The 12,594-nt window shown below is 43.9% G+C and overlaps 1 protein-coding gene across 7 annotated transcripts in view; it reads left to right on the forward strand.

Annotated features, from left to right (window-relative positions):
* Positions 1-12,594, forward strand: part of CD2AP (CD2 associated protein) — a 196,539-nt gene that overhangs the window by 135,178 nt on the left and 48,767 nt on the right. For all 7 annotated transcript variants that reach the window (XM_073625279.1, XM_073625277.1, XM_073625278.1 and 4 more), the window contains one exon: positions 602-722. In XM_073625279.1, the coding sequence (XP_073481380.1) occupies positions 602-722 (121 nt within the window). The remainder of the gene's footprint in view (positions 1-601; positions 723-12,594) is intronic.

The following is a 12,594-nucleotide window of genomic DNA, read 5'->3' on the forward strand; positions in this document are numbered from 1 at the left end:
TTTGCCAGCAGTAGCAAGGGAAATACATGATGCTTCCATGTTAGAGAAGCAATGCAACTTCCTACCACATGTGAAAGTGCTGGTGATTGGCTTAGTGCAGGCAGATTGAGGTGGGGATACCTAAGCCTCTAGTGACGCTTACACAGAGCTTTTTCCTAGCTCCAGGCAGGTGAAGAAAACGGTGGCAGAGAGTAGTAAAGGTATATGTTGCTGGGGATGGGGTCATATTAAGGCTCGGTTCACGCTGCTGCGATATGGGATTAGACTTTTGAGACCCCAAGTCGCATGACATGTCAAAATCAAGGTTCCCCTATGAGAGCTGTCTTAACGAACACTACACAAGTCGCTGCACTACTTTGGTCCGACTTGGGAGCGATTTGCAGTCCTTGTACAGGCTCCTAAATGGCATCCAAGTCGGAAGGAAGTCTCAGACAAAGTCGTACGACTTTGCTGTCGCAGCAGTTTGAACCAAGTGTCAAGTAAACTTGTTGCTTTTCCCTCCATGGATAAATTGCACATAAGAGAAAATGTGATGGTTTGAGTATGTCTGCTAATCTGTTTTTTTTTTTTTTTTTTTGTTTTTTTTTTTTTTGCTTTTAAGGTAGAGGAAGGATGGTGGAGTGGGACCTACAGCGGTCGATCTGGCCTTTTTCCTTCAAACTTTGTGAAAGAGGTAGAACTGTCAGATGACGCGGAGAGCCAGGAGAGTTCTGAAGAGACAGGTGACTGGAGACACAAGGCCGACGTACCAATGGGCTGATTTGCAGCCAAAAGGAACATTTTGACCTTCCAGAAACTTTAAACAGCAATCCACATGATCTGGTCTTCCCACATGGGCTGTGTGGCTGCATGGCATAGGGAGAATTGACTACCTCTTTCATAGCCTAGAAAATGAATGCAGGACTCAGGAAGGAATATACACTATATTGTCAAAAGTATTGGGCCACCCGCCTTTACACGCACACAAACTTTAATGGCATTCCAGTCTTAGTCCGTAGGGTTCAGTATTGAGTTGGCTAACCCTTTACAACTATTACAGCAATCAATCTTCTGGGAAGGCTGTCCACAAGGTTTAAGAGTGTGTCTATGGGAATGTTTGACCATTCTTCCAGAAGCGTATTTGTGAGGTCAGGCATTGATGTGGACGAGTAGGCCTGGCTCGCAGTCTCCGCTCTAATTCATCCCAAAGGTGTTCTATCGGGTTGATGTCAGGACTCTGTGCAGGCCAGTCAAGTTTCTCCACCCCAGACTCGCTCATCCATGTCTTTATGGACCTTGCTTTGTGCACTGGTCCAAATTATTTGGTGGCAGGGGGGTTATGGTGAGGCGTTGTATGTCAGGGGTTGGGCTTGGCCCCTTAGTTCCAGTGAATGGAACACTTTTGATGTCAGCATACCAAGACTTTTTGGACAATTTCATGCTCCCAACATTGTGGGAACAGTTTTGAGGTTGGCCCCTTCCTGTTTCAACATGACACTGCACCAGTGCACAAAGCAAGGTCCATAAAGACATGGATGAGCATATTTGGGGTGAAGGAACTTGACAGGCCTGCACAGAGTCCTGACCTCAACCCAATAGAACACCTTTGGGATGAATTAGAGCGGAGACTGCGAGCCAGGTCTTCTTGTCCACATCAGTGCCTGGCCTCACAAATGCGCTTCTGCAAGAATGGTGAAACATTCCCATAGACACCCTCCTAAACCTTGTGGACAGCCTTCCCAGATAAGTTGAAGCTGTTATAGCTGCAAAGGGTGGGCCAACTCAATATTAAACCCTATGGACTAAGATTGGGATGCTATTAACCACTTGCCTACAGGGCATTTTCACCCCCTTCCTGCCCAAGCCAATTTTCAGCTTTCAGCGCTGTCGCACTTTGAATAACAATTGCACGGTCATACAACACTGTACACACATGAAATTTTTATCATTTTTTTTCCCCGCTAATAGAGCTTTCTTTTGGTGGTATTTGATCACCTCTGCGGTTTTTATTTCTTGCGCTATAAACAAAACAAGAATGACAAGTTTGAAAAAAACACAATATTTTTTACTTTTTGCTATAATAAATATCCCATTTTTTTTTTTTTTTTTTAACAAATGTTTTCCTCAGTTTAGGCCGATACGTATTCTTCTACATATTTTTGGTAAAAAATATCGCAATAAGCGTATATTTATTGGTTTGCGCAAAAGTTATAGCGTCTACAAAATAAGGGGATAGATTTATAGCATTTTTATTTATTTATTTTTTACTAGTAATGGCAGCGATCTACGATTTTTACCATGACTGCGATATTGCGGCAGGACATATCGGACACTTTTGACACATTTTTGGGACCATTCACATTTATACAGCTATCCGTGCTATAAAAATGCATTGATTACTGTATAAATGTGATTGGCAATGAAGGGGTTAATCAGGAGGGGGCGCTGTAGGGGTTAATCATGTTGCTAGAGAGTGATTCTAACTGGGGGGGGGAGGGGACTCACAAGGGGAGGAGACTGATCAGTGTTCCTCTGTACAAGGAACACACCTTCGGTCTCCTCCCATCTGACAGGATGTGTATCTGTGTGTTACACGCACAGATCCACGGTCCTGCTCGGTTACCAGGCAATCGCGGGTGCCCGGCGGACATCGCGGGCATGCGCACCGTGACCTGAGTGACGCGGCGCGCGGGCTCCCTGGGGGACCTGGAAGGGCCGCCGTCATATGACGGCGGCCCAGGATAACAGCTGCACCGTCCTGCCATCATATGACGGCGGCCCAGGATAACAGCTGCACCGTCCTGCCATCATATGACGGTGGGCGGGCAGCAAGTGGTTAAAGTTCATGTGCGTGTAAAGGCAGGTGCCCCAATACTTTTGACAATATAGTGTATAAAAGGATTATGTTTACTTATAAAGTGAGGAAAGTGGGCTCACAAGGGAGGGACATTCACTTGCAGTGGAATAGTACGGGAATAGTCCAGTGCAGGTCTCTGGCAGTGCTTTGAAAATATTGAATTACTCCAGGCTATGATATACGCACAGAGTAAAGTCCAGTGATGAAAGGGTACATTCTGCTGGCATAGGCGGAAATAAACAATACTTAGTCCTTACATGTGTTTTGTAAGTCTCTGTAGCCTGTACAAATATTTGCCCAGCGAAGAGCACACAACCCGTCTAGTCCATTATGAATTCTTAGGTCGCTCATTAACTTTCTATTGTTCCTTAGGAACTGTACCATGTCAGAATTAGCCATTGGGCAGGCCAATACGGTCTGCTTTTGTCAAATGACACCACACAAGGTAGTTAGTAAGCTGCTTAGAATTTTTTTTGTAGTTTTATCTTACCATCTGCTTAGGGACTGAACTGACATGATTGTAAGCAATTCTGGGCTCAAAAAGTAGAGTAATGGCCTCCCATTATCCACTTGAAGACCAAGCCTTTTCTAAGCGTTTTTTTCTCATGCAAATGTTTTGAGAAAAAATACTTTGATGAATTTTCATCCACACAAACACAATATAATACTTAATTTTTTGGTTAAATATAAAAGATGGTGTTACCCCAAGTAAATACCTAACATGTTGCTCTTTAAATTGCACATGCTTGCGGAAAGGTGACAAACTATGGTATTTTAAAATCTCCATAGGTGACGCTTTAAAAGCTTTTACAGTTTTAGAGTTAGAGGAGGTCTGGTGTTAGAATTATTATTCTCGCTCTGATGTTCACAGAGATACCTCGTGTGTGTAGAGTGACACCTTTTTATGCATGTGTGCGGGACCAACACATGCAATTGCCTTTGCGAGGGAGCATTGGGGGGCGAGGACACTTTTTTTTTTTTCACTTTATTTTATTTTTTTGGGGGTTTTGTTACAGCTTTAATTGCTGTCACAAGAAATGTAAACATCCCTTGTGACAGCAATGGGCAGTGACAGGTACTCTTTTTGAAGAGATCTGGGGTCTATTAGACCTCAGATGTCCCCTGCCCTTAAAAACATCTGGTCATGCCAAGATCAGTGTGATCAGATGCTTTCACAATTTAAAAATAGTGCTGTTGACATCGTAGGTGAAAAATGCTTGCCGCTTCCGGTTCCCTATACCATAGAGCTCATTGGGGACATTCTGGTCCTTGAGGAGCACTATAGTTCTGCCGGCTTTATTCCAGGCTCGCCGGTGGAGCCCAGGCGAGCACCGGCAGGAGAGGGCAACCCCTCTCATCGCCCGTAAAAGCCATCCAGCGTCTAATTGGCCACTAGGAGGGCTTTTACATGAAAAACGATCGCCTCCTGTAAAAAACAATACTGAGTTGATGCCTGTAGCTGCAGACATCTGGTATAACCACTTAAAGCTAATCACATACATGTATGTGATTTGGCGGCAAGTGGATCACAAAAGTTTTTTTTTTTAGCACTTAAAGAACACTTGCATCTACAGTTTTCTCCTGGTTCCCCAGCAAAGTTACACAAATACCTGTTCATTCTGCCAGTAAAGTACAACCAATGCAACTTTCTGTGATGGGGTGACAACAATGCTTCACTGCTCCTGAATTCAAAGCAGATTTGCCACTCCTATGTAAGATGCACCTGTTTGCACTACAGTGGGATGAAAACATGTTGCATTGTTGCTCCCCTTGCCTTTAGCTTGTCAGTCAGAATCTGGCTGCACCCATTAGACTACCACTTTCTGGATTGACAGCATTGTTTTTGAAACCCTCTCATTGAAAGCTGCAGTGTTTGGGAGGGGGAGCATGGGAGACACAAAGGTGGATTTGGTTCAGTCAGGAAAGGTAAAGCTTGAGCATCACATAGTAATGAGATTTGGTACTTGTTTAGATTGTCGTACAGGAGCTTTTAGAACTGTTAGCGACGTGGAAACAAGCCCAACAAGTTCAGCTGGGACCAGGTAGATTGGAGTCCAAGAGGCCTATTTAAAATGTACAGCACCCCCTACATTACATTCTGGTAATTAAGCCACACTATGCATGTATTTTAGGTTTTACGTCTAAAATACAGAATGCAGTGTGGAGCCTCTGATGAAGAGAACATGCTGTCACATAACCTGTCAGTCAACCTCCCTTCCCCCCTAGAAATAATGTGGTTGTGGTTTCTGTTGCTTTAAAGTGATTCTAAAGGCAGGAAGTTTTTTTTTTTTTTTTTTTTTTTTTTTACTTTTTTAAAGCAGAAGTTTCAGATTTTCAAAAAATCCCCCATTGGTACACCCCCCCCCCCCCCCCCCCACAAAACACTAAACAGTTATTTGTAAAATTTCTTACCGCTTAAGAGAAATGTCTGATTTAATTTTTCAAGAAGTCAGCTCTGTGATTCAAAAAATGCACCATGTGTTCTGGCAGGGAGGTTCTGTTAGAATATGGTGCAATCACTGTCCTGTCTCTTGTCATATTCTGCCTCCTCTTTACACCAGGGATATGCAATTAGCGGACCTTCAGCTGTTGCAGAACTACAAGTCCCTTGAGGCATAGCAAGAATCTGACAGCCACAAGCATGACACCCAGAGGCAGAGGCATGATGGGACTTGTCGTTTTGGAACAGCTGGAGGTCCGCTAGTTGCATATCCCTGCTTTACACTGTCATTAAACTACATTTCCCATCATGCTTTGCAAATTACAATGAATGTTGGAGGGTACACTAGGCCTTTACATGTAAATATGAACTCGCCCACTTCAACATACATCTCGCCCCTCATTCTGCAGCCAGCAAGCCATACATAACACACGGTATGATAGGTTACAGCCCCTTATGACTGTAAAGCATGTCTGTTCTCTCACCTCCAGCCACAACAACAGATAAACATATTTCCCTTACTTGCTTTATGTAATCATTACTGAACTGTACACACATCCCATAATTCTATATTATACACACTGCACTCTGCTGTAATTCAGTATTAGAAATATTCCTCCTGCTGCAGATTTGAGATTGTTCTAACAGCATTCCGTGTTCCACCAGTGCCGTGCGTCGGTGTCCCACCAGTGCCACATGTCGGTGTCCCACCAGTGCCGTGCGGGATCGTTATGACACAGTGGGGATTTCGGCTGTGACCGGTATTGTATGTGAAATACCGATCTCTGTAATCTCCCGCTAGCATTGGCACAGTGCGCTGACGATCACAATGCCGGCGGGAGGATGGACATTACATTGATCGGTATTTCACATACAATACAATACCTGTCACAGCCCGAGATCCCTGCTGTGTCATCCGGATGATTTGTGATCAGGCTCTGCACAGAGATGGCAGGCGGTGGGGGGGCGGTGACTGTCAGGGAGCAGAGGAGGAGTGAGGAGAAGGAGGACACCACCTCCATGGGTGGCACAGACTAGGGGCTGTGAGACTCCTCCGCCCTCTACAGGAAATAAAGCTCCCTGCTCGCTTTACAGAGAACTACAAGGGGGAGTGTCAGACCGCTGGCTGAGGATACAGGAGGAATAGTAGCCAGTGGTCTTAAAACAGGATATCACTGGGCAATAATGGTTTTTCAGCAAGATCAGCAGCCTATTACAGGGGAACTACAGAGCTCAGAAGAACATGGATAGCGTAGTTGATGAAGGTAGAAGATCAGCAACAATGACGTGGAAAAAATGTTTTGCCCGGAGTTCTGCTTTAATGCATTCTCTGCATTAAGGTAAAAACCTTTCAATGACGGGTCCCCCCCCCAAGTCCCCTTTGAAAACTTGAGTCCATAGGATTGCAGGCTGCACGCCCCCAAAAATAACAATTAAATTGTAATACACACAGCCACAGATATGGCAAGAAAATTAACAGCGGCACATTATTGGTTTAAAACAAAACACATCACTTACAGATTAACTCAATTTAATAGGCAAATACCAGAAAATGTATCACAACTAGAGCTTAGTCAAAGGACTCAAGCCAAATGTTACATACATCTCAAAAACAGTCCCCCCTTGAATCAAGGGTGACAAACCACATAGAAGTGCCTACGACAAGGGTGAGAGGGTGGGTGTTTGCTGGCCAGAGGCTGGCACAATACATGTCCCAAAAAGCAGTCTTTAATACCAGGATTCAAATAGCATGTGATAGGATCCATTCAATCAAGGATACCTGTGCAGGTGAGGTGAATTTGTTTAAAGGGGGAATAACTCCCCACACCTGAGCTGAAAATTAACAAACCGTTAAGCACACCTGTAAATGTGAGCTGCAGCCGCAAGTCCATGTCGGTGGACCCACAATGTGCCCCCTTGAGCCCATTCTCTATTCAGCGCTGTCCCCTCTACAACAGGTCTTCTCCCCTCTTCCCTCTCTCACAGGCTTGGCTGAGAGCAGCGGGGGCCATTGGCTGATGCTGCTGTAGTCAAATCTTGTGAGAAAGGTTTGGGTCCAAGCCATGCTGTGCGTGTCTATGGATGCACACACTGGCTTGGGAGCGAGCCTGCACATCTACCCCCATAGCAAGCGGTATTAGGGCGACAGACACAGAAGAGGAGCAGTGAGTGGTGGTGGGGGGCCTCAGAAGAGGATGTTCGGGCCACTCTGCGCAATACAATTGCACAGGACAGGCCAGTATAACAAGTTTGGTATTTTAATTTAAAAAAAAAAAAATGAAGCTTTACAATAGCTTTAAGCTGGCCATACATGTTTCAGTTTCCCCCATCCACATATTTGAGGTGGATACGTGAATCCTTCCTGCTGTGTCATTGCATTCTGACAGCGGGTCTTCCCAGTCCATTGGCTGCATGCACTGTTTAAAGCAAAACAAGCTATTTCATAAGTAGTTGATCTATTGATGAATGGGAATGGCCAAATATGGATCGAAAATTTATCCAATACCTGCTGAATTTCCATCCATTTATGGCCAGCTTAAGAGTCCCAAAGCAACTGAAACTCGTTGCTCATTAGTAAATGTACTAGACCTGATATCCTGCTTGATTTTTGGACCACTAGTTAACATCCTCACTTTCAGCCTTGGTTCACACTATTGCGAACACAGACATCGCGTGTGATTCGCACCACATTGCTATGCAGATCACGAGCGATGTCTGTGTGATGAAAATTTAGCCACACAGTTTGTATGGCTGAACTCACATTGCATTTGAATGAAAATGCTGCAGGAACCTTTTTTTTTTCCTACACTGGATTCCGATTCACAGTTCACTCTGCGATCTGCAAACCGATCTGGGGGTGTCATCGACTTTGTATTGACACCCGCAGCGGTTCGCAGGGGGCAATGTGTACTGCGAGGGAGACACGATGCAGGAATCGGCACTGGAATTGTACTGGTTCCTGCATTGCAATAGTGTGAAACCAGGCTCTGTTATCTGTTACTGCTGTAAACCAGTCTGAATTCCTCCCCCTCCTTTCAAGTGTATGGCAGCCTGTACTCCCTCTTCAAGCCCTGTTTTAGCTTTCAGCTAGTGTTTAGTAACTAATACTGGCCATACACTAGACGAAAAATCATTCGAAAATCTGTCATTTTGACAGTTTGTTCGTTTATCGTCTAGTTAATGGGCACATATCGAAAATCAGATGTGACGTTTTTGAGCCGAGAAATCGAAGGAAAAGTTTAGAAAATTTCAGCCGAGCGGACGATAAATTGAAAGTTTAATGTGTTTCTCGCCCGAACAGTTTGAACTGGGCTTATGTGACAAAGTGAACGAAAAATGTATTAATTTATCTCAGTTGAACGATTTATTGATCAAATTTCAGTTATTACATGATGGCAAAATCATTTGTTCTCACGACCGTGTGTTCGTTTTTCGAAAACTCGTTCGTCCTATTTTTCGTATGGTGTATGGCCAGCATTACACTGAATGAATATATCTTTATGACTTAAAGGAATGTTAAGGTAAAATAAATGATGTTTTTACGTTTCTATACACAGTCTTGAAATGCAAGTTTTGCAGTTTTGACACAAAGCTACAGTGTGGCCGTCATCGAAATTGATTTTTTAATGTGTAACACACGTACATTAGCCCATGAGAAACTGCCTTGCATGCCTACATATTTTATTTTGCTTATTTTACATAAAATCACCCAGTCTGTTGTCTTGAGAAATATGCTCAGTATTACTACAGAATCCAATGCAGCTGAACAGTTTACTTCCCCAACCTGCTTCTTCTGAAGCTCCTGACATTTGCAGTTTTGTACTTCTGTAAGGCCAGTTCACATAGAAGCCTAACAGTCAGCAATACGATAAGCAATGCATTTTATTTTTCTGTTCATTTATAGAAACCAGCATTTTCCCCACCCTACACCACCAGGGAGTTTGTTCTTTTTTTTTTTTTTGTTTTTTTTTTTTTTCCCTTCTGCCCAGATACGGGCTTTAAGTGATTCTTTTTGGAATTTCTTTCAACTACAACTTGAAGCTTTTTTTTTTTTTTTTTTTTCCACTTTGGATAGAAAACGGGAGGATTGTAACCCTTGTCAGTTTTTTTTATGCTACCTGTGTACCCATTAGATAGATTTCCTTTTACTTCCTGTCCCATAACCAAAACAGAATGTGAGAGGAAATCCCTCCATTGTGAGAGAATCCCGGGAGTCACCAGAACTAGGTTCGCCGTTGGAAGATTTCGCTAATATCCCTTTTTTTTTTTTTTGACAACCCAAAATTTGAGATAAATAGGGAGGATGAATCTCTCGAACGGGGGTACAGACAGCAATAAAAACCTGATGGTTGTTCTAATCCTTCTCCACTCTATCCAGAACTAAAAAAAAAAAAAAGTTTACCTTAAGGTATAACTAAAGACAAAACTTTTTTTTGTTGTTTTGGATAGAGTGGAGAGGGATTAGGCCTCATGCACACGAAACGCTGTTAAACGCGCGTTCAGAGGCAGTTGGACACTTTTTTTCAACTGCCCCTGAACTCTTTCAATGTTATCCTATGTGTCCATGTACACAGTCTCGTTTTTTGGCGTTTTTAGGCAGTTGCGTTTTAACCTCGTTTTTCCAGAAGCAAAAAAATGGGTTCAGACTCAAAAGTTTTCCACGTTTCAGACGCTAAAGGCGGGTACCGTTTGCGTTTATAAGTGTTTTTAAAGGAACCCTATTTTTTGGACCAGAAAACACAGAAATATGATGATAAACTGCAGCTTTGGTGCCCCATATCTCGGGGCCACTTGGTGCCAGGAACCCCAAATTTGGTGCAAACACAGTGGAACTAGCACTACAACATATGCAAAGCTGGGGTTCCTAGCACCAAGTGGCCCCGAGATATGGGGCCCCAAAATCAGGTCACAAAATGTCATTCTCTGCTGCAGAAAAGTGCTTGACATTTTGCGACCTGACTTTGGGGCCCCACATCTCGGGGCCACTTGGTGCTAGGAACCCCAAATTTGGTGTGCTAACACAGTGGAACTAACACTACAACATAGCCACTTGGTGCTAGGAACCCCAGCGTTGGGTATGTTGTAGTGCTAGTTCCACTGTGTTAGCACACTAAATTTGGGGATCCTAGCACCAAGTGACCCCGAGTTATGGGGCCCCAAAATCAGGTCTGAAAATGTCATTCTCTGCTGCAGAAGTGCTTGACATTTTGCAAACCCGAATTTGGGGCCCCGTGTCTCGAGGCCACTTGGTGCTAGGACCCCCAAATTTGGATATGTTGTAGTGCTAGTTCCACTGTGTTAGCACAACAAATTTGGGGTTCCTAGCCCAAAGTTGCGTAAAATGTCATTCTCTGCTCTGCAGACGCTTCTAGATGCAAACGCGGCTAAACGCGGTATGCAAACGCGGCAAAATGGGCGTTTCTAAACGCCGTTTTCAGCTTTTAAAAACATGTGTTCAGCAGAGTTTGCACCGGCGTCTCGTGTGCATGAAGCCTTAGAATACTTGTCAGTTTATATTGCTGTCTGTGCCTCCGGTAAAGAGATTCCCCCTCTCTATTTATCTTGTTTACTATTATTTAAAGTGAAAGTGAAAGAAAATCTCAAATTTTGGATTGTCCCCAGAAAAGTAACAGAGGGGAAATCTTCCAATGGGGACCCTAGTTCTGGTGATGGGGGGCCCCTAAGGATCTCCCTTAATTTTCAGGGATTTTTTTTCACTTTGGATACGGGACAGGAAGTGAAGCGATATCTCCAAAATGATACACAGATGGCAAAAAAAGAGAAATCTGACAGAGGTTATAACCCTCCCTTACTCTATCCAAAATGGGGGGAAAAAAGTTTGCCTATAGTTCTACTTTTAAGTTTTTACTTTAAGAAGGCCAACCTTATAATACGCTTTTTGAATTGATAAAGATTTGTAGTACTGGACAGAGTCATACCAGCATACTACAGATTTCCATGCTTTCTGTTTTTCTGTTCAATGAATTGGTGGTCAGCAGGAGAATCCTTGAGTTCAGATTTGCTTTTGTTGCCTTGCCTGCTACTTAGAGAATGGTCAAGATCCCTTTTTCTTTGATATGAGCTTGTTTTGCCACCCTAAAAGTCCCTAATAGCCATGCAGAGGTCTAATTGTCTAGCCTCTTTACGACTTTCCCACCCCACTTCCAGGTCTTGTCCTTTTATGTATGACATGGTTGTGCCCCGGGGACTGTAGTGTCGAGGTGTTGTAGGGGCACTGACATGTATAAAGTGTCACAAGTGAAAAGCAGATCCTAAGAGCAGATTATTTCCTATGCCTAGCCCATGGTATATTAAGACTTTTTTTGTTAATGTAAATCATGAGGCTGCTGAGCATACAGTGCTGGAAATGTTAATTACAGACAAATGTGACTAAAGAGAACACTCAGTGAGAGCTTGCCATCTGGAGCCTCGCTGATTAATTTATGTAAATATTACTATATATTGATAACAATTTTGGAGCTGCAGAATTCTGGTGTAGTACTCATTAGCAAGCCTGCTACTGAATAAACAGATCCTTTCAGAAAGAATTGCTTGAATTACAACTAGCAGCCAATTCCCACTTCTGCAGAAAAGCATGCCGTTTTAGAGCCCTTGCACACTGGGGCGGGGGGCGGCGTCGGCGGTAAAACGCCGCTATTATTAGCGGCGTTTTACCGTCGGTATGCGGCCGCTAGCGGGGCGGTTTTACCCCCCGCTAGCGGCCGTGAAAGGGTTAAATACCACCGCAAAGCGCCTCTGCAGAGGCGCTTTGCCGGCGGTATAGCCGCGCCGTCCCATTGATTTCAATGGGCAGGAGCGGTAAAGGAGCGGTATACACACCGCTCCTTCACCGCTCCGAAGATGCTGCTAGCAGGACTTTTTTTAGCGTCCTGCCAGCGCATCGCTCCAGTGTGCAAGCCCTCGGGGCTTGCACACTGGAATGAAAGTAGCTGCACTTTCGGGGCGGTTTGCAGGCGCTATTATTAGCGCAATAGCTCCTGCAAACCGCCCCAGTGTGCAAGGGCTCTTAGAGTGGAGCTCTCGCTTAAAATTTTGTTTATCTTTGAAGAGTAGTAAAAGGTTATATTCTTTTTTTCTGTCTGATTCCATGATGGGGATATTTCCTTCAACTTCACTCTCAGTGGCAACCAGAGCTAAACAGCCTGTTTTTATTGCCTCAATGCATTCACTATGTATTTCTATGGAGATTCTGCTGTAGAGCCAGTATCACTGGTATCGGCCCCTCTCTCTGCGCTCTCAAATATTTATATATGGATTATCAAATTGTAGAAATGAAAAATGTATCTGGAGGGAGGAA

Source organism: Aquarana catesbeiana, linkage group LG04 (genome assembly GCF_042186555.1).
Source record: "Aquarana catesbeiana isolate 2022-GZ linkage group LG04, ASM4218655v1, whole genome shotgun sequence".
Classification (NCBI taxonomy): Eukaryota; Metazoa; Chordata; class Amphibia; order Anura; family Ranidae; genus Aquarana; species Aquarana catesbeiana.